The 26,385-nt window shown below is 43.3% G+C and overlaps 4 protein-coding genes across 5 annotated transcripts; 1 reads left to right on the top strand and 3 right to left on the bottom strand.

The window, feature by feature from the left end:
• Nucleotides 1-2,672: 2,672 nt before the first annotated feature.
• LOC109524682 (OX-2 membrane glycoprotein) lies at nt 2,673-11,567 on the bottom strand. Its single transcript, XM_019884711.1, has 7 exons — nt 11,393-11,567; nt 10,415-10,532; nt 9,319-9,639; nt 6,772-7,104; nt 4,414-4,698; nt 3,178-3,279; nt 2,673-2,964 (listed from the first exon to the last, which is right to left on the bottom strand). The coding sequence occupies exons 2-7, from the start codon at nt 10,500-10,502 to the stop codon at nt 2,957-2,959; spliced, it is 1,137 nt and encodes a 378-aa protein (XP_019740270.1). The 5' UTR covers nt 10,503-10,532; nt 11,393-11,567; the 3' UTR covers nt 2,673-2,956.
• Nucleotides 11,568-12,565: 998 nt separating this feature from the next.
• On the bottom strand, nt 12,566-14,314 carry LOC109524666 (uncharacterized). Its single transcript, XM_019884673.1, has 2 exons — nt 14,279-14,314; nt 12,566-14,185 (listed from the first exon to the last, which is right to left on the bottom strand). The coding sequence occupies exon 2, from the start codon at nt 13,988-13,990 to the stop codon at nt 12,650-12,652; it is 1,341 nt and encodes a 446-aa protein (XP_019740232.1). The 5' UTR covers nt 13,991-14,185; nt 14,279-14,314; the 3' UTR covers nt 12,566-12,649.
• Nucleotides 14,315-14,989: 675 nt separating this feature from the next.
• On the top strand, nt 14,990-19,866 carry si:ch73-390b10.2 (Golgi pH regulator). Of its 2 annotated transcripts, XM_019884714.1 has the most exons (14): nt 14,991-15,243; nt 15,442-15,501; nt 15,586-15,689; nt 15,968-16,074; nt 16,162-16,263; nt 16,334-16,454; nt 17,150-17,230; nt 17,321-17,430; nt 17,513-17,601; nt 17,990-18,082; nt 18,163-18,258; nt 18,984-19,073; nt 19,195-19,260; nt 19,343-19,866. In XM_019884714.1, the coding sequence occupies exons 1-14, from the start codon at nt 15,202-15,204 to the stop codon at nt 19,547-19,549; spliced, it is 1,368 nt and encodes a 455-aa protein (XP_019740273.1). In that variant the 5' UTR covers nt 14,991-15,201; the 3' UTR covers nt 19,550-19,866. The 2 variants fall into 2 exon arrangements, with proteins under 2 accessions (XP_019740272.1, XP_019740273.1); XM_019884713.1 differs by having other exon boundaries at nt 14,990-15,243; nt 18,984-19,260; nt 19,343-19,551.
• pdzk1 (PDZ domain containing 1) lies at nt 19,787-25,968 on the bottom strand. Its single transcript, XM_019884672.1, has 10 exons — nt 25,645-25,968; nt 24,687-24,896; nt 24,398-24,611; nt 23,655-23,987; nt 23,386-23,582; nt 22,334-22,570; nt 21,997-22,269; nt 20,824-21,150; nt 20,487-20,759; nt 19,787-20,326 (listed from the first exon to the last, which is right to left on the bottom strand). Exons 2-10 carry the CDS (start codon nt 24,891-24,893, stop codon nt 20,273-20,275), a joined length of 2,115 nt encoding a protein of 704 aa, XP_019740231.1. The 5' UTR covers nt 24,894-24,896; nt 25,645-25,968; the 3' UTR covers nt 19,787-20,272.
• Between the last annotated feature and the right edge of the window lie 417 nt (nt 25,969-26,385).

Raw genomic sequence — 26,385 nt, 5'->3', positions numbered from 1 at the left:
ACACGCGGGCGGGCGCACTCACCTCCACCTTGTGGTGCAACGTGACATCAGACATCAGCCCTTCAAGCACACCACACAGCTCAGTACTCACGCGTGTCCAAATGCAGGTTGGCATCCCTTCCGCATGTCCTCGGAGTCTGGCAGCTGTTCCTTTGGCCCAGTAATCTGACTAATCTGGTCAGGCAGAAAAACAAAAGTGGAAAGTCACACACTGTAGTCCATAAAAAAGTTGTTTCTTTTTTTCTTTTTAATTTGAGTCATTATTCGTAAAGTGGCAGACTTTTACTTTCAACCCGTCCATTTCCAAACGTGCCCGCACTCGCAATGCATCTGTTTGAGCGATCCACTCGTGGCTCTCTCCCAATACCTAAAGTACAATGAGCAATCTCCTTTCGAAAAACAAATGAACAAAGTCACGGGTGCATTTGTGGGAATAGTTTTGAAACAAATCTGCCCCCCCTGATGTGAAGCCATCACACTTCCACTGCTGATAGCAGCTTTGGTGTGGAAAACATACAGAATAGCATTCAAGTCAAACGCTGTTTGTGATTGCTTTTTGATTGACAGCTGAGGTCTACTTGTCGGCGGCGTGCTCGCACACTGCCCCCTTTGCTGACGTTGTTTTTTACGTTGAGTCACAACAACAAAATTAAAGGAGCAACATGTCGTAATAACGCTCCCCAATTGTCTACATCTATGCACTCAGAGATAAACTGCGAAGTCAGTTTAAAATGTTAAAATTACTCACTGAGAACAGGGATTGTGGACAGCAGAAAGACTTGCTCATTGAACCGGAACCGGATGTGGTACCGTGCTTGTGCTTGTACTTCTTCTTCTTCTTGGTGAATTGGATGTCTTTAGTTCATATCGCCCCCTACTGTCCGGGAAGCCACAAAGGCGTTTGGCAAGCAATCTGAATCTAATTTACAGTAGTAGCCAAGCGTGCAAAAACACAAAACACTAAATTAGGGCATATCTTGAAGAACTACAGATTTCAAGGGCAGCTGATCCACTGAGCTGGTGGAAATACCGAGCTTCCGTCTACCCCCGTTTGATCAAAGTAATGGAGAGTAGATTGTGCATTGTAGCAACATGTGTCCGGTTAGAGAGTGTGTTCTCAAAGACTGGACAAATTGAAGTATTCCAAGTTGAAGTATTTAGTTTTGTTGACTGCAAATTTAAAATAAAGCAAGGAGTAGCTTATACAGTATTTGTTAAAATAAAGCAAGGAGTACCTTATGTTTGTTTTGTTGACTGCTGCTGTTGCAGTTAAGACTCACTATTTTTATTATGATGCAGCACGTTTGATTGTTGTTGGTTGAAGTTTAATTTCGTTGCTTGTTTATTGTTTGGAGCCTTTTTAATGTTCAATAAAATAAGTAAAAAGCCATTTCTTTGCTTGATAATTGTTGCTATTTGCAGTCAGTAGCGTGCAATATTTAGTTCACCAAGTAATTTATCAAAATGTATTGTAATATCTGTTTCTTGTATTTGTGTGACGTCATAGAGAGGGGAGGAGCCAGGTTGGGGGAATGTTTGCTCCGGCAGTTAGTCTGAGTGTGGAGCGCATGGGCGTGAGTTGTGGCTAACAACAACTCCTATGAATGTGTGTGTTATTGCTCTTTTGTTTATTAAAAAACGACAGATTGCATCAGCGACTGCGTGCATCCTTCTTTCCGCATTGAAGGGCATTACAGTATGCTAAATTTGTCATAAATATTTAAAAGAAAAGCTAAAGTTAAAAGAGCCGTTTGAGAGCCAAAAAGAGCCGGCTCTTTTCACTGAGCCGATCCAAATGAACCGGACCACCGAAAAGAGCCGAAAATCCCATCACTACTGCTGTCGATCTAGTCACCGAGCTCGCCGGCTAGCTCGCCGGCTAACTATCCACCATCCACCAGAGGGCGGTGTTGCGAACCTCTGGTGGATGGTGGATAGCTGGCGGGCTAGCTCGCCGGCTAGCTCGCTGGCTAGCTCGCCGGCTAGCTCGCCACCATCCACCAGAGGGCGGTGTTGTGAACCACAGACCTGCTTCAAATGTCGTTTCGCCAGTATGAAAATGAAACAATTTAAGCGCTCTGTGTTGTCGTGGCAGGCACACACAACATGAAACAATTACAACACACGTTGTCCCCATTCGTTCGTGTTAGATTTCTCTGAGGACAATGGATTCGTGAGGACAGAGCATGCAAATGCACACACATGGGCATCATATGGACATTGCACAGACAGAGAGATAATGTCTTCCATCAGTTCACCCAACTCCAGTGTTAGAACTGAGGAAGAGAAAGCGTCAACAATGTACATGAGCTCACATGTTGAATGTGAAGTTTGCGCTGCCCGTCTGCTAGGGTGGGAAGTGGTCACAGACTGAAAGACTCATTACAGCTGGAGGTGTACCAAGCAAACCCCAAGCCATCACCCTAACCCAGGGGTAGGCAACCCGAAATATTGAAAGAGCCATATTGGACTAAAAAAACAAAACAAATATGTCTGAGAGGCTAGATGGATATTTATAAATATATTTCAACATCTTTTTATTATTCTAGGCTTTGCATCATCATTTTTTAATGTATACATTTGAATTGCTTTCTTAGGCTCCTTGAATGAGACTTTCTGAAATAGATCACTCTTAAGGCTTCATTCACACACACAAAAAAAAGAGCCCGAACAATAATAAATACATGTTTTATTGCTAATTCATCATACAATACTTCTTAATAATAATTCTAAACACTTTGTGTTAACTATTCATTCTGTGTTTAAATAAAATACAATAGCGTGTATGCAAGTGAGCAAAAAGATTTCCTTTTGAATGTTTAAACAGGAATCAGGCATACACGGAAAGACGAATGTGGTAGGGTTGTCGAGGAGAGTGATTGACATCCTCCGGAGGTGTGAATGTCGGCCCTCGATGCCGCGATGATAGAAATGCTGTGATGCGGCGCTGAAGTCATCAGTCGGCTGCAACAAGTACAAACAAGAGTTAATGGCAGATGAAAAGAATGGTAAAGTAGTTGTCCTGGTGTGATGTCACCGAGTCATATAACAGGTTTGAACTGAAAACCACGTTTCCAATGAAACCCGTTAAAATCAGACCTTTGATGAACGACATCGTCGTTTGCATTTTTTGGGGGTGTACGGCGGCAAAAGAAACGAATGGACCGGCTCACACACCTTCTTTGCGCAGGAAGCACTTCCAGAGACAGAAGCAGAGGGCCAGCACGAGGAGAGCTGCCACCGTGGTCACCGAGATGAGGATGGCCAGGGCCGTCCCAACTATGAGGACATGACACACGTTTTAGCCTGTGAAATCAACGGCTGGCTTGCTCTGCTCTACGGATAGCAAGAACTGCAGAGGATTCATATTTCCACTTGTCAAGAAATTGGGTTGAAAACCATTTTATGTCATTTGCTGGTACTCTTTATTATTAAGGTGACTAATATGAATCAATATTCAAAACAGACCAATGAAATGTGAATGCTTTTAACTATTTCATGCACTCCGTAACCTGATAACATGATAAATTGTTCACTGTAGTAATCGCTCTCTCTGAAAGGGTTAATCCCAGGTTAAAAACGATGCTCTTTTTTTTTTACCTATCATTAAGGGCTTTCAAGGTCGTTTTAAAATCATGCTTTTGAAAATGTTGTTGTTGTTTGTTTTAAATGTACTTTAATTGCAGTAGGTAATGCATATTGAGTTACGTTGCGTATGAAATGTGCTATAATGACTTTTTTTTGCCCCACGACCCTTTAGTACTGCCTACGTACTGGTAAATGTATAAACATGTGAAACATTTTTGTTTCTTATTTAGCCCCCTGTATAATATTCCTGTTGATTTGGGATTCTTTTTTTTTTTCTTTTTTTAAAAAGTGTTCTTCAAGGGACTTTACAGCGATTAAAATGAGTTTTGACATTGATGTATTGAAAAAAAAGTGGGCAAAAGTGTTCGAAGTCTAGCTGTCGAAAAAGTGAGGGCACAGACAAAAAAGTGGGGCTACAAGGAGTAATGACGATTACCACTTTTACGACTAATAGACTTTTCTTGAAATGCCAAGACAAAAAAAAAAAAAAACTAAACTAAAACAGGAACAGAGTCTGAGGAGAACAAAGATAATTCCCCCCCACAAAAATCCTAAACTATTTTTGCCTTTTAAATGACAGCCTTGACGAAGCACTTTTTCAAAATAGCATAATATAAACAAATGTGTAATTGTTTGATAGATTGAGCGGTTTTACCGTGTTTCATAAGTTAAAGTCTAAATATTTCAAAATGGCCATCCATTCACATGCACAACACAAACATAGGCCTGTCTGTTCACGTACACAAATCCCTCGAGTGAGACGACGAGTGGTTAAATACGACTAAAATGACATTTTTTTTAAGCAGGATACGATTTCAGACTGACTTTTGGTGTTCATGGACACGGCGATGGGGGCCTCCAGGCCCTTGTGGTGCACCAGACACTTGACCGACACGTCTTTGAGCAGGCCGGAGCGCACGGTCAGCGTGCTGATCACCAGCGTGGTGCCGTCGTCCTGCGGCAGCAGCGTCGTGACGGGCGGGCCCACGGTGCGGTTGTCCTGCTCCACGTTCCACACCATCTCCACGGGGGGCCGCGACACGGCGCTGCAGTTGGCCTCGATCACGCCGGCCGACGTGCTCTTGTAGCTCACCTGAGGTTTGGGCAGCGCTGGTACAAACATAAGGAGAAGGATGGATGGATGGATAGATGGACAGCAGGGTTGTTACAGTTCACGAAAACTGACACAGTAACTACGACCGAAATTGAATCCCCCGCCCCCGCCATTTTATGAACAAAATGAAAACTACCTGAAACTGCTTTTAAGTTTATACATTGAACCCTGTGCACTGTGAGGCGGACGTGCTAACCAGTCGACGACTGCGCCGCCCAAGGTGTATCCAACTAAAAAAAAGTACAATTCAAGCAGAAATGTTTCCCAATAATTTAATAATAATTTGGATATTTTTTGGGCATTTATTTTAAATGTATTAACGTGATAGAGATTGAACAGAGCACATTTAGATTTATGAATTCCAGAAAATCCATACGAGAATCTCTATCTGGTTTCAATTTGCTGTTCTGAGGAGGAATGGTCGACTGGAACATTTGTATTGGCAGCAACACGTTATTTGGCCAGAGTTATTTGGATATTGTACTTTTAGAGGCTGGCCAAGATTTTACTGAAAAGTTCACCTCAGCTTTTATAATGTTCTGATCAGTAGCTACCATGTGTGTGTGTGTGTGTGTGTGTGTGTGTGTGTGTGTGTGTGTGTGTGTGTGTGTGTGTGTGTGTGTGTGTGCGCGCGCGCGTAAAGTTCCGTATCCGTATTATTATTAGTAGTAGTATGAATTATGAAAATGTATCCACATTTCAAGATACATTATCAGGGCCGATAACGACACAAAAGCAAGTGTTGCCATTAATAAGATATGTTGCATTCGCCACTGTTAACGGGCAGCATGCATCGAATGAGGTCTCACATGCTCTCCAGTACAGCAGCATTTGAAGGGAGGGAGGTTGTCATGGAGGAGAACAATCCAAATGCTAATAGTTCTCGATAAATAGAAACACCTACTGTATTGTACTGTAGTGTTTCGAACAAAAGCACGTGTGTTTATGGAAGTCGAGAGCGACGGAGTGGGAACCAAAGAGCCAAGCAGAGACAAAGCACACAGGCTGGCCACTGTGTGCTGACAAACACTGACAACAGTCATGCATCAGGAGCAATTCACACCATTTAGTCTCGCAGAGCTCCGATTCCTTGCAAAATGAGGCAGGAAGACAAGATCAACATTCCTGCTTCAAATCCCAGACATGCTCCTGCGAAGTCTGAGGGGAGCTAGCTTTTGTTGGGGTTTTTTTCCCCCCTCTCACACACACAAGCACAGATTGGATACAAATGTTCCAATGGAAACCATGGTAACATGAGCATGTGTTTATTTTGGGCAACTCTAACCGTTTCCTGCGGCCTTACTGTGTGCCTGCGTGGGTTTTCTCCGGGTACTCCTGTTCCCTCCCACATTCCAAAAACATGCATGACACTCTAAATTGTGCCGAGGTGTGAGAGTGAGCGCGAAATGGTTGTTCGTCGATATGTGCCCTACGATTGGCTGGCAACCAGTTCAGGGTGTACCCCGCCTACTGCCCGAAGACGGCTGGGATAGGCCCCATGACGCCCCGCGACCCTCATGAGGATAAACAGATTAGAAAATGGATGGATGGACATTTTAGCTTAGCATTCAAATTATTCTTGTGTGTGAGACCTGTGCAAAGTTAGAGAGGCAATTGTCACATTTGAGGAAACACAGTCTGGAAACACAAAAATAAACACAGATGCATACGCTAGTTTAGCATGTTCTTCATTTTTTTTTTTCGCGTGAACTCTTTGTGAAAGGCTTTAATGACATTTAACACGTTCCGATGTTAGCTTACAACATGAGGTTTGTGTGTGTGTTATTTTCGATACAGGATTTGTGAAAGATGCTGTTGTAACATGTGACAACGACAAAATGAACATTTCAAATGCTAACATTAGCATAGCTGCTACACGAATGTTTGCATTTGTGTTTTTTTTTTGTTTTTTTTAATCTATGCCGGCAATGTATAGTGAAAGGAAAAACAATGAAATGGTCTTCAACTAGACATAAGGGACATGGCCAGTGTATCTTGGGGTTTTTCAATGTGAAATATTCACCTTAGTTCAAAAAAAAAGTGAAACCTTGACTTAGCAACATGCTCACCATACGTGGAGAGGCACACAGTGGAGCTCTTCGGCCCGTCCGCATGAGTGTTGTACAGACAGGTGTAGCAGCCCTCGTCCTGGATGGCAACAGGTTGGATGGTGAGTGTGCTGTCCGACAGGGAAGCGCTCAGCCACACCCTGCCCTGGTACGCGGGCTCGATCATGGGGTCGCTCCTCTTGGCGTAGGAGGCCACGTCCGAGGAGAGCCCCCCCGGCGCCGAGGCGTACCGCCAGCTGACCTGCTGCACCTTCTCGGGCAGGCCGTAAGAGCACGACAGGGATGCCTTTTTCCCACTCACTGCTGTCTTGTTGCTGTCCGCTATCACCGATGCTGCAAGGGGAACACATGTGGAAGGGGGGGGGGGGGGAACACTAAATACAAAACAGGAGGGAATCAGTGAACTTCAGCTCAAAGCGTGCGTGCGTGCGTGCGTGTGAGCGAGAGAAACCCTAGAATACCAAACTTCCTACGAATTAGGAAAAGGACTGGCTGCTCAGTCCAATATGAGAAATACAAGACAACGTGACCAATCTGACACAAAATAAATACATCAAAACAATGTGACGCTTGATTCATCAGTTCCCATAAAACTCCATGAGGTGGCAGTATCGCAGTGCAAACTTTTTGCCCTCTCCATTATGTGTCTGTCCAGCACCTTCAAATGGCGAGTAACTTTACTTTATTTTAGTTGTATGACACAATAGTTTTAAATCATATACAAGCAAATAAATGGTTTCCAATGGAAAAAATGGTTTTGAAACACCTTGGAAGTTGACCCGGGTCAGGGAACAAAGCGCTTCGCCAGCTGTGAAATATCAATTGCACAACACAGATTTTATCACGTTTGCATGCTGCTATCCTGCTTTTGTTATTTTGCCACCGCCCTGACCCTTTGCACTCCTGTAACCTGACGAGTTATTTATTCCCCCGATCTTTGAATTATTTTGACGTGTATACCGTCGGCACCCGTGCTCTTAGGACCTCCTCTCCCCTGAGCGGTTACAATCCAAATATTTTGAAAATATGTGTCCAAAACAGAAAGCAAACAAACCACAGCTGTTTCTGCTTAGCGTGGTGAGCCCCGTTCTCTCTTTTATGAAAATACCTGGCTGGGCCTCATCATGCTTGTCCGGCGCGCGGAATGAAGAACATTCTCATCTGGAAGCCCCACTGAGCTCGGACATACGTGTCATATGATATGCGTATTATATGACTACAAATGACTCTTAATGGACAAGTCCATCGTTTTCTATAATGCTCAACCTCAATAAACATCTGGCATCTCTGACGGGCGGATTTCTGTTTCATATCAAATTTGTAAACAATCTTTGGATTGCTGTTCTCCTTCATTTGACTGTGGAGAGCTCTGGAGCTTTTATTGACTATTGAAAAAAAAAATCAACAAACGGCATGGGTGTCATGCTGAAAGAGGAAGAATCATCAAATTTACTGGCTGAATGAGCACCAAAAAAAAAAAAAAGAAAATTGTGCAATCTCAAATTTTGGGAGTCATACGCAGCCATTTAGGGACAGTCTGGAGCCCTAATGGAGCACAAATTTGATTTGATTTTTAATTGATTTTCCTAACTTCTTTTGACACTTGAATTCTATTTTAAACATTTTCAACACCTAATAAAGTTCCCCCCATTATTTACGATGCAAAATATCCGTGCTGAATCTTTTATTGTTTTTACATTGCCACAATGAGTGATGTTAAAAACTTTAAACATTTCCTGTACAATTAACAAAAGGCTCATCCTTCATGAACAGACCTTGAAATGGATTATTTCTATTTCCATGGGAAAAAAAATCCATTGAAAATATGGTATGAGAAGTCTCATGGATGCTCCACCAACATTAAGGCCCGTGTCGACTGTTAATAGTGAAATCGCAGTTGTCATGGCAACCACACCTCCCCGTAATCTTCTTATTCAAAGGCAGCATAGTAGCAGTGTGACTTTGTCACTGTTTACTTTTGAGTCAAATGAGTTTTGATGTCTATCTGAACATAAAATGAAGAACGGGACGAGTAACGCATTTTAGTCAGTCAGATTTTTCTTGGGCCAATGTGAAGCTTTTTCCTCCTCAAAGGAATGTGCTTTCACTACCCATGAGGTCTTGCAGCAGACATGATATGAGAAGTGTCGAGCGAAAACAGCTTTGAAAATTGAGTATCCGAACTTCTCCCGTGGAGAAAATCCTCTCCTGTCACCACGCTCGCAACTCATTCGGACCTCAAAGCGAGGCTTCCTGCATGTGTTCATGACTTACGCTGCGAGAGTGCACTTAATTGCTAGCCTAAAGCGTCGGACGTTTAACGACTGTCTCTTTTGATTTGAACAACAAACACAATCCAACACGCATATGCAAAAAAAAAAAAAAAAAAAAAAAAAAGACAAAAAAACAGAAGGACATTTACTTTTGGAAGAAACCATGTTATTACCCAGCCCAAAGTTAAGATGGATGGGCTTTTGCAAGCTTTATCGCTGCACTGAAAAGAGAATTACAATAGTAGTAAAGTGACACAATGCGGGCCTTACTCACCAGTGACGGTCAGGCAGGTGCGTCCTTGTTTTGCATGAGCTTGAACAGTGTCAAAGATGCACGTGTAGCATCCTTCGTCCCTGAAGCTGACTCTCTGGATGGTGACGGACGAGGTGTCCTTCGAGGAGGGGGTGAGCTCCACGTGCTGCTGCCCGCTCACACTGTCCTTATTGCCCGGTTGGTAGCTGAGTAGCGTCTGGTTGTTCACGTCCAGCCATGTCACCTGCCGCACAGCATCGCCTCTGTCCTTAGAGAAGGCGCACGTCAAAGTGAACGGCTTGCCCACGCCGGCCTGCACTCGCTCCGGGGCTGTGACCTTACCTTGGACACATATGATATCATTTACATGTACATATCAATAAATGAGAATATTGTGAGAAAACTTGATGTAAGTTGTTCCATTCAAAAAAGTAAAATTGAGTTGTAAATGAAATGTTCTGATGATTTTAGTTGGCAGCAAACCAAAACCCAAAATTCACCATCTCAACAAATGACCACAAATGACGCAAAAAAATTGAAATTGTTTTTTTTTTGTTTTAAGAAAAATGAGGGAAGAAGTGGCATCCTAAATAGTTTTATTGAATGAATCCGAATACAGTAAAAAGCATGTTCGTGAATCGCTATTCACAAAATCGGCTATTCTGATTCGTTTAGTTTTTTTAAAAAATGATTTTCTCCTTTATTCACAATAAAATACCTAAAATGCCACAAGACAAAGCAAGGCAAATCCTTTGAAGTCCAGCTGGTCCAAGGGGGGGGCTGTTGAAGTGATACAGCTCGACAAGCTTTGTATGTCAAGGAGGAGCCAAGTTTAGCCTGGGCTGTAATGGAGAGTCTTTGCTGTTTGCTGCATGTGTAGTACTACATAAACATGCAATACTACATATAGAACTACATGTAGTATGACAGTACGTGCATGGGCAACTCTTTTTTTCCAAAATCAAATCACATGCAAGCCATTTATTTCTCAGGATGATTTAAGATGAGTTTGAAATCATATTTGTGTTTTGTGATCGTTTGTGGTATATCCATCCATCCATCCATCCATTTTTTAATCCACCCATGTAATGTGAGTTTAACATCATGAAATATTTACCCTGCAGTTTTGCCACCAGCAGAAGGAGCAAACACACATGTAGACCTTTTCTACAGGAGGCCCGGATCATCATCATCATCATCATCATCTTTGCTCATTTAACAGGGAAGATGAAGATCTGATGAAGAAAAAAAACTGCTGTAGAATTCAAACTGGTCATTGTGCCATACGCCATCTCTGCCCACAGCAGTGATGATTTCAGGCGGTGTTTCCCAACCTTCAAAGAGCCAAGGCGCCGTCTTTACATTAGAAATATCATTTATGCATCTCATGACACGACACCAATCTAAAATGTCACAGAAAGTATGGATACTGAAAAAAAATGGAACATCTAGCCATCCACTTGCCTCCATGTGGTTCCTTATTCGAGTCATGTGTGCTGCAGCCACTCAGAACTGAATTGGGGGGGGGGGGCGTGGTACATACTGGACTCATCACCAGACAAACCATTCGCACTCGCATGGGCAATTGAAAGTCTTCAAATATTTTTTTAGAATCTTCAAACAACCGAACTGGCATGCAACACAAGGGCCTGGGCCCAGATTTAAATCCCAGATGTGCTACAACCACTTGCCGTGCCGCCTAGGTATGCAGCAAACTACCCTTTTACAACTTCACTATTTTATTTGTTTAGTTTTTATGCGCCATAAAATGTTACCATTAAAAATCTCTTACAGGTCCATTAGATATTATTGAAACGTCAAACACAGAGTTTGGTAATTAGAAATGCTGTTCATTGAGAGTGGCTGTGGCATAAAACTTTCATTAGGTGGTGGTCTAAATACATTTGTCACTGTATCACTAGCAGACAAACTTCCATTGCAACAAACCATATTGCCGAGAATGAAATGCTTCTAATATTTCAGTATCACAATCGTTTGGTAGCAAAAGCCTCTCATAGGTCTCTACAGAGCTATACGCAATCAAACAATACTTACAATGAACTTGTCGGGAGTAAGTATAAAACAAGACACTGACCTCTCCTTGTGTCCAAACGATGCTTGAGGATGCTCTACCTCAGCAACATGTCACTTGTTAACAGTGACTTCCGAATATCCCACAAAGGACAACAAAGAGGCTTTTGCCTCGGTGCGAGTGTTTCCAATTGTGAGCCCAAATGTTCAGCAGCAGAGTGAAGCTCCGGATTGCAAAGAAGTGGACCCACGCAGAGGGGAGGCGTGGGAGGGGGGGGGGAACCACTTGGTAGCCTTGGATTGGACTCACGGCGCCCTCTTGTGGTGAGAGGCTTTGTTGTTGCACGTCGTGGGAGGGGGCGGGGCGGGGGTGATTTCAGTTTTTCTAAAGTCCTCCGAGTGGCATATTAAATTATGTTGCAAACGTCACTCAAATATAGACATTGTCAGGTGTGCCGTGGGAAAATATCCAATTTGTATACCTGTGCGGTCTTTCGCCCAGAAAGTAATCATGTAGTACCCTCCTATACCGCTAGGGAGCAGCAACAGCTAGCCAATTGCCTTGTGTTTCGACGAGAGACACGCGAATTTGTGACGCACGAATGCAGGACGACGGTGAAACAATAAATATGAAAGATGAGAAAATACTTTTTTCTTGGTGTTCATTTGATTCCAATTCAAGCTGTTATAATGTCATTCTTCAATGCTAAAACGGTTATAGTATCATTATATCACATTATTCAAATAAACGTTTTTTTTTTCACATTTTCAGCAAGTGGTGTGCCGCGGGATTTTTCCAATGAAAGAAGTGTGCCTTGGCTCAAAAAAGTTTGAAAACCACTGATCTACGTATAATCAAGTGCAGCCCATACATCTACAGTATTTAATCACGTGGGAAGGCTTACGTGGGTAAGCCACAATAACGAGTGTAACAAATGACATGATGGTTTGAAGCTGTAATTTATTAACGTGCATCAATATCATATTGTATCAATATAATTTCTTTCTACAAATATAATACGACATATGTAAAGAGAAAGTAAGTCTAAACACCAGCTGCTGTCATCTTTGGTCGCTCTGGAAGACATCTTGTGCAAAATAAAAGACATTAAGACTTGGGATGGGAAAAAAAATATAAACACCCCCCCAAAATAAAACAAAAACAACATCTCTCTCTCTCTCTCTCTCTCTCTCGCCCCCCCCTTTTTGAGTAATTAACTAGGGTATTTATTGGGAGTGAAGTCTTGAATGTAAGCCTTGCAATCGAGGGGAGGTTGAACGCAAGTGTGGATCCTTGTGTTGACATCCCTCATGAACATCTTCACTCATTGATGGAGAGTATTCTGATGGCGTGCACTCCCTCGATGACACATCGCACTTGCTTGGCGCCGTCCTTCTCCATTACGGGGGCCATCTTGAGAAGAAGGGGATTGTATGGTCCGTTGTGGGTGTCTGGGTTAATGGTCTTGGCTTCAACGCGTTGGCGCGTAAGGAGCTGTAGCTGCTGGTTCTCCCGCCGCAAGTTTCTGTTGCGCCGCTTAAGGGCATCCTGGTGGAGCTGCGCGGCGTTGTAGCGCTTCATCAGTTCAGGGAACTCATACATTGGCGACGGCTCCACGGTCTCTGATCCCTGCATGACTTCTTCGGCGGCCACCTGCTCCTCCTTCTGCTGAGCCTCCAAATGGCGACACATCTCGGCCACCTTCAGGAGCCGGGCGCCCTTGGCTATGATCAACCTCAGGCTGTTGGCGGCGGCGTTGCTATGCATGCTGACCTCATTGATCATTATCTGGATGGGGACGCGGTCCCGAGCCATCCGGCTGAGGAGCATGTGGATCTTGGCCTTGGCGTCGTTCCGGGCTGCCGTCAGCTTGGCCGTCATGTCGGAGTTGCTTTTCTCGGTGGCCTCCAGCCGGGACTGCACCTCGATGATGGTGTTGTAGAGCGCCACGCCCTTCTTAGAAGTGATCACTGAGACTTGTTTTTTGGCTTCCATGCGCTCCACATTCTCCATCTCGTGGAGGTAGCGCTTCTCTGCCTTCTGGTTCTTGAGGACCTTCACGTTCTGGTCTAAGAAGCACTCTTCCACCTCGAAGGCCTTCCTCTTCTCAAAGACCCCGTGGGCTTCCATGGGCTCGCTGTACAGCATGTGGATGGTTGCCAAGGCCTGCTGGTGGTGACGCTCCAGGTGGACCACCGTGTCCTCAAAACCCACGCGTGACTGCAGGAAGTAGGTCGCCATTCTTTCGCTCAGTACCTCCAGCCTGTGGTCTAAAGTGTCCTGACCCATGTCCCACTGCTCCTCCAGGAACTTCAGCCGCTTCTCTTGCATGGCACGCAGTCGTTCAACGTGTTCACGGTGCACGCGCCACACCTGAGCCGAGAGACGCTCTCCCTCCTGCACACAGCACGCGAACCTCTCCACGGCGCGGTTCAGGTCCTGATCCCGCCGCTCAAAAGTACGCCGGAGGGCCGCTATCTCCTCTTTGAGCTGATCACAGCGGTTGCTGCGCAGGCTGAGGCGATAGGTATCCTTCAGCGTTATGGCATTCGACACCGCGTAGGCATCCTCCTTCTTCAGCTTGTCCCTCATGATCTGTGGGCGCAGACTGGGGTCATCCCCTGTGCCTTTGCCCTTCTTCTTTCCTTTCTTTTTAGGCATTTTGACTTTCTCACGTTGTCAAACAATTTGAACCAGCAGTGAGAATGTGGCACTCCAAGTGTCTGGATTTTGTCATTGGTAGCTGCAAAGATGACATCATTCCCTGTCATTTAGTGTGATGCATTAGAGGAAAGTAGGTCTTTGGTCCAGTGATGCAACATTGTCATGATGATGTTAGCACCCCTTTTTCCTGCCCTAATAACATTAAGCACACAAGTACAACGGTTATGGCATACTTTCTCCAGAAAAGAGGAAATGACTGTTTGCATCAATGAATCAAAGTCTTACTGTTCAGCCGTGTCCAATGGTGCTTGTCTTCATTAGCTGACTTTAGGTGCACATAAGAGATTGGTCCCTGAATGAAGCCAATCACAGAGCAAATACAGACAAAATCACTCTCACATTCAACTTCACACATATGGACAATTTAAGGAACTAACATGGATGTTTTTGAAATGTTGGTAAGAAACTGCACTTCGGTGATTATGATATTCTTATTTTTAACAAATCCTTGAAAAAAGAATAAAGTGAAACAATCTAAATACATATATGAATTGCTGATTGATTGTTGCTTATTGCTGATTTAATTTGAATCAATTTTTTGAATTTCAAAAAACTATTTTTACATTTTTTTTCTTCATTATTTCAATAATAAATATCATAAAAACAATCACAATTTAATGACAGGGTTGCAGCTAGACCTTTTTACAAAAGCAAATCGTCCTTCTGGTGCTTTAAAGTACAATACTTGGATGGACATTCACGAATTAACACGAGTCGTACCGCTCCATTATGGCTGCCCTATACACACATCGGACGCTAAAGGATGGTGCTGCGACAATAACTTTACACGGTATTTTACTTCAACCTATATTCGAAAATATATTCTCAATAATGTCTGCTGTACACACCAATTACACATAAAAATTGTGAGGGTATAAAAAAAAAAATCCGTTGAAAATGTCACGGTTACGTCATATAACGGCGACGGAAGTTCTCCGGAGAGCTGTCACGATGTCGCATTTATAGACGACCCTTGTAACTTGTCGCACTCATAATATCTCGTCCATTATGAGTAAAATAAATGTTTATTGTTCAAGGGTAGTGGTTGGTTTTTGTGTCGGCATGATCTGAAAGGCTTCTCCCTTCCTCTTTCAGAGGCACATCGATTATTTGGTGGATTAACGGCCGTTTAATACACCCCTAACGCGATGTCGTTTTTGGTGGATTCCGTGATCATGTTCACGTCTCAGGTACCCTCAAATGACAATAGTATTGTATTTTGATTGACAGAGTAAAAATTCAATCGAATAAAACGTTCACGTCTCGTCCATTAAACTGTCCATTTCAGTATTTAAATATTTCCCATTTCATGTGTTCTATTACATTAACATTTAAGGAAGAACATTTTTTTTATGCCATATTTTGTGTTCTTTGCGATCCATTTTAAGGTGTTGTTCTTCGGGTTTGGTTGGCTATTCTTCATGCGACAGCTTTTCAAAGACTACGAGGTACATTAAAAAGTCTTATTTACATTCTGTACATCGCTATTTTGCTGTGTGTTACGAGTAAATTTTGTTTGCGTGCGTTGGCAGGTGCGTCGGTATGTGGTGCAGGTGGTCTTCTCTGTCACCTTTGCTTTTTCATGCACCATGTTTGAGCTCATCATTTTTGAGATTTTGGGTGCCTTAAGTAGTAGGTAAGGACACTGTTTTTCTTTTATATCCGTCATTTTTCTGTAGCGCTTGCCTTACGAGAGTGATGGGTGAGCTGCTGTCCATCCCGGCTAACTTTGAAGCATGTGGCGTGGTACACACATGATTGATCGATAGCCAATTATTAGGCACATGCTGTATAGAGTAGACAACTATTCAAACTGACATTCGTGCCAATTTGGAGTCCTCAATGAACCTTTTGTTCATATTTTTCAAATGACATCTTGATAGGTTTAAAGTGACATTGAGTCTGCCCTTAAAGTTCCAGATACTTTCACTGGAAGCTGAATCTCTACGTGATTCTGCTGGTCCTCATCTTTGTGGTGCCTTTCTACATTGGCTACTTTGTGGTTAGCAACATCCGCCTGTGTAAGTGCACACGCCTAAGCGGTTTGTTTGATGTGGTGCACACACTGTACGCGACATAAAAAAAAAAAAAGTTGTTTTGCGTTACAGTGCACAGACAGAGATTGCTGTTTGCGTGCATGGTGTGGTTCACCTTCATGTATTTCTTCTGGAAGCTGGGCGACCCTTTTCCCATCCTCAGTCCAAAACACGGTGAGTCAGCCATGCCATCGCACTACCCGACAAACACAGTACATATGTAATTATGTTATATGTCCTTTAGGCATTCTATCCATTGAGCAGCTCATCAGTCGTGTTGGTGTGATAGGAGTCACCCTCATGGCTCTCTTGTCTGGCTTTGGTGCAGTCAACTGTCCCTACACGTATATGTCCTATTTCCTCAGGTAGGTCCAAGCAGTACAGGCATTCTGTCTGGTCTAGCAGTAGATAAGTGACATTATTTAAATTGAACTGTGTGCGTGTATGAATTTATCATGTAGATTTTAATTAATAGTTATTACAGGCCTACCATTATTTAATAATGTATGTTTTTACTCTTTACTTTCTGTTCTGTTTTTAAATTAGTGCATGTCTGAAATTGGTTAGGTATTCCTTTGCAATGCATATTATTTAATCTATTAAAAAAAATATATATATATTTTATTCTCCACTTATTGCACAGAAAGTTATTTTAAACTTGTAGTCAATTAATTCATATGATTAGATATTTATTTATTTTTCTAATTAGTTAGAGCAGTGGTCCCCAAACACCAGTACGTGGCCCAGTATGCCATTTGATATGGATATAACTTCTTTTTTTTTTTTTTTTAAATGTAGCGGAGCTCATACTTTCCAATTGGGATTGTATGTTCTCAACCCCGCCCGATGTGCGATTAGTTTACGACCGCCAGCATCATGCCCCATCGACGAATGGTTGCTGGTCTGTGAATTATCTGTCCTACCATGAACCAGCCCCCTAGTGAGAAAAAGTTGCGGACTACCCTCTTTCCTCTTTTAAAGTATATTGTTTATTTCAATTTGTATCCTTGAGGGGGAAAAAAAAAACATTGTTATGAGCATTATTTGCTGCAACTCACAGGAACGTGACAGACAGTGACATCCTCGCTTTGGAGAGGCGTCTACTTCAAACTATGGACATGATCGTCAGTAAGAAAAAACGGTAAGGCCTCCTGAGAACTCTTGTATGTTTTTAAAAAGTTGACAACAAATGATGAGGAAAATAAATGGAATGAACGAACGTGATGTGCAGCATCGCCATGACGCGACGGCAAATGTACCAGCGCGGAGAAGACCAGAACAAGCAGACGGGATTGTGGGGCATGATCAAGAGCGTCACCTCACCGCAAACGGGAAGCGAAAGTAGCCTCTCTTTGAAAGATTTAACAACTCGATGGCAGCAATAAATTGCGCTCGCTTACACGTCTCCTGTTGTTCCGCGCAGACCTGTCGCTCATCCAGCAGGAGGTGGACGCTCTGGAGGAGCTTAGTCGACAGCTTTTTCTCGAGACTGTAGACCTGCAAGCCACCAAAGTATGACACACACACACAGATAAATTGTTGAACATATTTCATTCACATGTTAGAACAACAAAACGGAGTGAAGGTATTAATTCTGTCCACTTGGGTTTGGCATCCTTACTTTCCGCACGGTAAAATCTGTGACTTTTTTTTTTTTTTGCGTGGGTGTGCCACATAATTGGCTATTGTGAGCTCTTGTTAGCAGCTGCCTGTTAACTGGCTAACGGTTAGCCAGTCTGACTGGGTGTACTCGCCCATGTATGAAAGTGCCGATTAACAAGATTATTTAATGTAGAAAAATGATCACTGTAAAGCTTTGAGGCAGAGTTTGCTTCATTTAAAAGAAAAAATTGAATTATCCGAGTTCTTCACTGAATCGCATCATTGCCATCTTTTACAGGAGCGCATTGAGTACTCCAAGACATTTCAGGGCAAATACTTCAACTTCCTTGGCTACTTCTTTTCCATCTATTGCGTGTGGAAAATCTTTATGGTGAGCACGCGCACGCTGATTTGTAATATATTTTGAATTGTGTTAAATGTGGTTGAAACACGGTTGTCCATCCATCGTAGGCCACCATCAACATTGTGTTTGATCGGGTGGGAAAGACGGATCCGGTGACCAGGGGCATTGAAATAACAGTCAATTACTTGGGCATCCAGTTTGACGTAAGACCTCAAGTATCACTCTTGACATAAAAAAAAAAAAAAAAAAAAAAAAAAAAGAAAGTTCTTTCATTCATGACAGTGAAGTGAAAATGGAAGAAAATGTGATGCTTGTGTTTGTCTAGTAAGGCTTTCTACATTCATTTGAATTCATTACAATAATTCATTAAGGGGTGTGTCTAAATAGCTTTGTCCATGTAGTGCTTGCTTACTGTACACACAAAGTTAAACACTTTACATTTGAATTTAGATAAATAGAACACATTGTAAATGAACAGAATTACCCTTTGATTCATTGAATTATATGTCGATTTTTTTTTTTTTTAATGACAAAATGGACAACACATGGCTTTTGTGTGTCGAACACATTTTATTTTGGAACATGTTCAGATTAAAAGGATAACTGCAGGCTTAAGGCAAATTTAAGATAGTTGGAAATATGAACACCGGGAGCGGGAAGTAGTAAAAATATCTAGATAGTGACAGACTAATTTAAAATAATTTAGGAAGTTTTGGAAATAAAACTGTTTCTCTTCTCTGCATTTGTAAGGATCAAGTTGAAAGGTGGAAAAAAAAAGAAGACATTTAAGGATCTACAGAGACCTCGCAGTTAGCGCGTTTTTATCAGAATACTCAATTGGCAGACCTGCGTACTGAAAATCCTCTCATCCTCTTTGAAAACGCATTTGTAGTTATTAAAACAAAACGTGGTTATGTTATACTCTCAGGTGAAGTTTTGGTCCCAGCACATCTCCTTCATCCTGGTTGGCATCATCATCGTTACCTCCATACGAGGTTTACTCATCACCCTCACAAAGGTACAAAGTCCACAGGGAGGCACGTTGGAAATCATGGAGTGGGTTGGAAAAAGGAATGCGTATGGGCCCTGGCGGACTTTGGCAAAACAAGTAAAACGGCCACTCTTTCTCTTCATTGTAGTTCTTCTACGCTATATCAAGCAGCAAATCTTCCAACGTCATCGTGCTTGTCCTTGCTCAGATCATGGTGAGTTTCTTTGATTCGCCTCATCTTTAAGAGTGGAGCAGGGATCTCATAATGTGCGTGTGTGTGTGTGTGTGTGTGTCAGGGCATGTACTTTGTGTCATCCGTGTTGCTGATGCGCATGAGCATGCCGCTGGAGTACCGCTCCATCGTCACAGAGGTTCTGGGAGAGCTGCAGTTTAACTTCTACCACCGCTGGTTCGACGTCATCTTCCTGGTCAGCGCCCTGTCCAGCATCCTCTTCCTCTACCTGGCCCACAAGCAAGCACCCGAGAAGCACATGACACTGTGACCCACCCCACCCCACCAACATGTTCTTTTGGATCATTGGAATGGTTCCAAACCCCGTGTTCCTGAATCAGGAATTTGAAAAGCGGACCCTTAATTACAAAGTGCGGAATAAAAGGATTCTTATTTGTTCTTTGCTAAAATGTATTTGTTTTGTATAATACTTTTTAATGATCTTTTTTTTCTTTCAGTCTTAACACTGGAGTTGCTGCTGCATTTTTTAATGTCACTTGTTCATGACTTTTTATTTCACCATTTAATTCTAAAGCATTCAATAAAAGCAGCATCATTTGGGAGGAGGACAATTGTTTTCTTAGACTCAATTTTCAACATTTGGACAACCTTTTTTTTTTTCCCACGCCCATAAACGGAACAAAAGTAGAGTAACACATCTGAGGTACAAACACGTCTAAGCTACCCAGGTTCCATGTTTAGTAGAAAGCCCAAAATTAATAGAATGAGACCTAGAACGAGACTTGTATGAGGGGCGGCAATAAAACGGGGCAGGCCAGGAGAGAAGGACTGGGATCTGGTAAACCGCAGGTCAAACTGTAGTACGCCTTTAAGTCACCAAGATTTAGCAGCCCCTGTCTTCCATCGGTCCTTTACAAGATAGTTTAATGTAAACGTGTGACAAATTTTTGTACCGGTAAGGATCCAATTTCTTTTTTTTCGGCCATTGATGAGGATTGTTTGGAAATAAGAACATTTAGCATGCTGTTGCTTCTCAAAGTCTGTCATCCATACTCTGACAAGATGAAGATGAAGACACCGATGAGGTCTGCAAGAAAAGAAACCCGCTTAGATATTTCGATGTTGATTTAAATGCGTCGCTATGCTAATATTGATCGAAAGCATGAGCGATGTTCCGTCAAGGCACCTTCGCCTTCATCTTCATGATGGCGCACATTTCGAAAACGGAATAACAAAAAGCTGCTCACCCTCTCTTTAACCGGTGCGGTCTCCTGATCCTCACTGTGGACTTGCACTTGCGACGTCTCGCCGAGCAGCTGACGCGTGACGGGCGTCCCTCGAGCCTTGAGCTGGTCGTAGACGCTCTTGGTGGCCACCAGCATCTCCAGCCTGCTCCCCGTGCCTCGGATCATGTCCACCACCTCCTCATGCGTGCACTGCTCCACGTTCTTCCCGTTCACCTCCACCACAATGTCGTCATCCACCAGGCCGGCCACGTCGGCGGCCCCGCCCTTCACCACCTGTATGTCCGCCAATGATGTCATCCAAAGAAAAACTTGGTTTGTTTTCTTTGAATTGTCTTACCTCTTTAATATGCTGTCCAAACACACCCTGGATGCCGTTGAGATGAAAACCGTATCCAGCAGGAGTCTTCTCCATCTTACACAACTTAGGTTTCAGCTCTATTTCTTCATTTTTCTTTCTCTCCTGAGCAGCCGTGGGTGGTTTAAACGGCGCGGGGAAGGTGATAGCTTCAGAGTAACTAGGCGGAGAGAGAGCGTCCTTCTTCTCCTCCCAGAACAGCATGGGCGACACTTTAGCCTGGGTGCACACAGACACACACGAGATCAAAACGTCTCCGCTTACAGAAACGAGAGTGACGCTGAGTAGAGCACAATACTCCACCAAGGCCTAAGATGTACAATTTAACAATAAAATCCCGAACTTTGAACAGTATACGTAATCGGAATGGAAGAATGGATGATGAGATATATAAATAAATATATATATATATATTTTTTTTAAACAGACAAGTAAAAGCATAAATTTGTTCATGACTTTTTATTTCACCATTTAATTCTAAAGCATTCAATAAAAGCAGCATCATTTGGGAGGAGGACAATTGTTTTCTTAGACTCAATTTTCAACATTTGGACAACCTTTTTTTTTTCCCACGCCCATAAACGGAACAAAAGTAGAGTAACACATCTGAGGTACAAACACGTCTAAGCTACCCAGGTTCCATGTTTAGTAGAAAGCCCAAAATTAATAGAATGAGACCTAGAACGAGACTTGTATGAGGGGCGGCAATAAAACGGGGCAGGCCAGGAGAGAAGGACTGGGATCTGGTAAACCGCAGGTCAAACTGTAGTACGCCTTTAAGTCACCAAGATTTAGCAGCCCCTGTCTTCCATCGGTCCTTTACAAGATAGTTTAATGTAAACGTGTGACAAATTTTTGTACCGGTAAGGATCCAATTTCTTTTTTTTCGGCCATTGATGAGGATTGTTTGGAAATAAGAACATTTAGCATGCTGTTGCTTCTCAAAGTCTGTCATCCATACTCTGACAAGATGAAGATGAAGACACCGATGAGGTCTGCAAGAAAAGAAACCCGCTTAGATATTTCGATGTTGATTTAAATGCGTCGCTATGCTAATATTGATCGAAAGCATGAGCGATGTTCCGTCAAGGCACCTTCGCCTTCATCTTCATGATGGCGCACATTTCGAAAACGGAATAACAAAAAGCTGCTCACCCTCTCTTTAACCGGTGCGGTCTCCTGATCCTCACTGTGGACTTGCACTTGCGACGTCTCGCCGAGCAGCTGACGCGTGACGGGCGTCCCTCGAGCCTTGAGCTGGTCGTAGACGCTCTTGGTGGCCACCAGCATCTCCAGCCTGCTCCCCGTGCCTCGGATCATGTCCACCACCTCCTCATGCGTGCACTGCTCCACGTTCTTCCCGTTCACCTCCACCACAATGTCGTCATCCACCAGGCCGGCCACGTCGGCGGCCCCGCCCTTCACCACCTGTATGTCCGCCAATGATGTCATCCAAAGAAAAACTTGGTTTGTTTTCTTTGAATTGTCTTACCTCTTTAATATGCTGTCCAAACACACCCTGGATGCCGTTGAGATGAAAACCGTATCCAGCAGGAGTCTTCTCCATCTTACACAACTTAGGTTTCAGCTCTATTTCTTCATTTTTCTTTCTCTCCTGAGCAGCCGTGGGTGGTTTAAACGGCGCGGGGAAGGTGATAGCTTCAGAGTAACTAGGCGGAGAGAGAGCGTCCTTCTTCTCCTCCCAGAACAGCATGGGCGACACTTTAGCCTGGGTGCACACAGACACACACGAGATCAAAACGTCTCCGCTTACAGAAACGAGAGTGACGCTGAGTAGAGCACAATACTCCACCAAGGCCTAAGATGTACAATTTAACAATAAAATCCCGAACTTTGAACAGTATACGTAATCGGAATGGAAGAATGGATGATGAGATATATAAATAAATATATATATATATATTTTTTTTAAACAGACAAGTAAAAGCATAAATTAAATATGTACAAAGGTTTTAAAATACAATCCAAATTTGATGAGGTTTTGTTTTAAAATAAATTGTGAAGATATTAAAAATAAGATGCTTAATATGCAAGGAGGGTGCTACACTCTGGCTTGAGGGGGAGGGGGGGGGGTCCTTCAACCCAAACAAACCTCGGCAGCCCCAAAATTTTTTTCACAGTCCCCCCCCATGTATTGGTCAACCCCCCCCCTTTAGCACCAGAATACTTTTAATGTAATTAGCATTCTATTTAATTAAAAATAAGATCAAATTTTGAAAATGTATTTTGTAATTAATTTTTAATCAAATTCGTCAAAATGGCATACCTTCAAATGAAAATAAAAACTAAAATGTATTACTACAGTGATAAAAACTCACATATTTTAAATTAACCCCCTGTACTCATAAATTAAAAAAAAAGACGTAAAACTACATATGAAAAAAATATGTACCCGGTATAATTATTGTCAACTACATATAAAAAAAAAAAAAAAAATTATAATTATTGTCAAATAAAGGCAGTGACAACCGTCCCATTCGCCTGTGCCGGTGTGCCTAATATTATGGCAGAGGTGGATCTTACCTGAGCATACATAAGGTCGGTGTCCTTGTCCACCACGAGCAAGCAGCACTTGTTGCCGCTCTGCCTGATGGCGTCCACCACTTGCTCGTGAGTGCTTGTGTCCATTTGCTGGCCGTCCACAGCCACCAGCCTGTCCAAGTCCTTGAGACCCCCCCTCTCCGCTGGACTGCCTCTGTCTATATCCGTGATCATGTGTCCTGCACACACCGAAGAGCTCGCGGTCAATGCTCACTGGTTTCCACGGCGACGGGAGAACGCAATGCACCTACCTCCCATCTTGGCCTCCTCCTTGAGCAGGAAGCCGTAGCCGCCCGGCGCTTTGGTCAAGTTGACGATGCGCGGCTCGTGAGGGAGGCACTTGGTGGTGGCGAACTGAGCGGGGATCTTCATGTTCATGCTGCAGTAGTAGCGGTCGGTCTCCTCGTCCACCAGCAGGAACATGAGGCTCCCGCCCGCCATCTTGACCTTGTCCACCACTTGTTCATGGGTGTAGCTCTCGATATTCTCGCCGTTCACTTCCACCAGGCGGTCGTTGGTGTTGACGCCGGCTCGGTCCGCCACGCCTCCCGGAGTCACCTCCGATACGAACACGCCCTGCTCACCTGGATATGGTATAAGAGAGATGATAAAGACGTGTGCAGTCATTTCGGATGCAACCGTAATGGCAATATCGCGATATTAAAATTGTGACAGTATCGTCACGTCACGGAATTAAAAGCAAGCCGGGTTCATTTCCATTTGTGCACCGTATGGTGATTAGTTTATTTGTTTGATTTGAATTAGGCATCTTTTGGCCACCTGTGTTTAAGACCCACGCTAATCGCCTGATCAAGAAAAATGTCACACATTGCACGTACCCAGAGAAAACCCGCATAAGCAGTGGGAGAACATGCAACAGATGTCATTTCCAACATTTGTAAAATAGTTTTGGTATCTCTACTGTATCAGCATTATTATTTCAGTTTGATGATGAGGCAAGTCATGGAGTGGGTGGCGATTTTTATGATGTCACCTTTGACCGAACGCAGAGAGAAGCCATAGCCTGAGCCGGACTTGACCAGGTAGCAGAGTCTTGGTTTCAGGCCGCGCTGGGCGCCACCGTTGACTGCCGGCGAGTGGTGAGGCTCAGCCAGGTTTACTCCCCGCTCCTTGGCCTGCTTGTAGGAAGCTTCGTCCAGTATGTGAAAGTTGACTGTCGCGCCGCTGCTTCTCACCAACTCCACCACCTGGCCGCGCAGAGCAAAGGCGGACAAGTGAACAAGGCTTTCTAAAATTGGGTACGACAGCACCAGGTCACTTACCTCAGAATGGGAAAGCCCATCGACATATTTGCCGTTCACTCGGAGGACTCGGTCTCCGTCTTTCATGCCGGACAGCTCGGCCGGGCCTCCCATCTCAAGGCAGCGGATCAGGTGGCCCTCCTCATCGTGCTCTATCCTCAAATAGAAGCCGAATGTTTGACCTGGGCTCTTGGTTAGAGATATCACCTTTGGCTTGTACCCGGCCATGTCCTGTCACACACATAAAATGACATTCCAGAAGGTTTAAATGTCTCAGTCATGTGACCATCACAGTTTCATGTCACAGGACCTGAGCCCAAACAAGTCTTAGAAGATAAAAAAAAAGAAGCTAATCTTCCGTGCGAGCTTCAAGGTGGCAGTTAATGGTTAATCACTTTGCTCGGTGATGACTCAGGTTGAAAAGACAAGCTGCACTTTGAACTATTTTGCCACCGTCATCCACCTTACAAATCAGATGTTCATTAGTCGCTCGTTGGCGTGCACGTGCCAGCTGACAAAATGATCACTGGTCAATCTCGAACAGCGAACACATGAAAAGAAACACCCTGAAACTAGAGAAATGCTTTTAAGATTTTCTTTCAATATCAGAGTGGAATATGGTCAAATGACCAATTTAAATGAAAAAGAATACACTGTACATATTTCATATGTAATATATATATATATATATATATATATATATTTTTTTTTTTACATATGAAATACGGTTCAGAAATCAACAATCCCAACATTTGGAGAGACGTGCTTTTTAGTGGACATTAACGACACAATAAGGGAGTTAATCCAGCTCCACATTTTAGATTAAAAAAAAAAATAACTTTGCAAATTTTGTACCAGCATGCGTTTTCAACAAACTTTGAAAGCACACCCCCGCACACAAAAATCACCTCATTTTAAATGATTGAGCATTTTGAGTCATTATACACAAGAAATGGGCAAAAAATAAAACCTCACTTACCAGTTCACGTCTTTCTTCGGTCACCGTCCTAGAAGCAAGCGCTCACCTGTCACGGCTTCCGAGTTATTCTTCACGCACGCTCCCCCCCTCCTCTTTCTCCTCCTACCCATGCCCTCCAAGGGAACATTGATGGGCCGAAGGTGAACCTAAAGGTTGAGTGATTCAAAAGTGCAAGGTAGGAGTGCCTTCACAGACTTATGTCATGCGCTCTTGGGAGAGAAGGCTGTCGCCATCAAGATTATCTTTGGGTTTGTGACGCTGGTTGCAGTTTTTCTAAAATGGGATCATCATCACTTCTGCACAGTCGACATAATTCTTAGCAAATCAATTCGCTGACCATTGTCAGAGAGATGCCTCAAACAAGTTTAACAAACAGACTAAGGAAGAGATGGTCTTTGCTGTCGGCGGGGAGCTCAGTTATCGATGAAGCCACTCTTGTGTTCGCTTCTCCAACTGAAACTCAACTTTCTGTGCTCCATGCCGAACATTTATTGGGAACATATGAAAATTTCAAGTAACATATCAAACAAACATTCTCCTTTGCATGCCGTGCTTTTAGGCCGGCCCTCCGATAACGGCCCTCAGTAGACATTTTTAGACCAAGACAACTCCCTGCACAAACAATAGGTACTTTGTTATTTCTCCACGAACTGAGAACACTGTAACTTTACTCAAGGACATTCTCATCAGTGGGGGCACATCCCAAGGTGAACCAAGCATACAACAAAATGAAACTTTTAA

Source organism: Hippocampus comes, unplaced genomic scaffold, assembly GCF_001891065.2.
Source record: "Hippocampus comes isolate QL1 unplaced genomic scaffold, H_comes_QL1_v1.1 scaffold95, whole genome shotgun sequence".
Lineage (NCBI taxonomy): Eukaryota > Metazoa > Chordata > Actinopteri > Syngnathiformes > Syngnathidae > Hippocampus > Hippocampus comes.
This window is presented reverse-complemented; position numbering and strand designations above follow the sequence as displayed.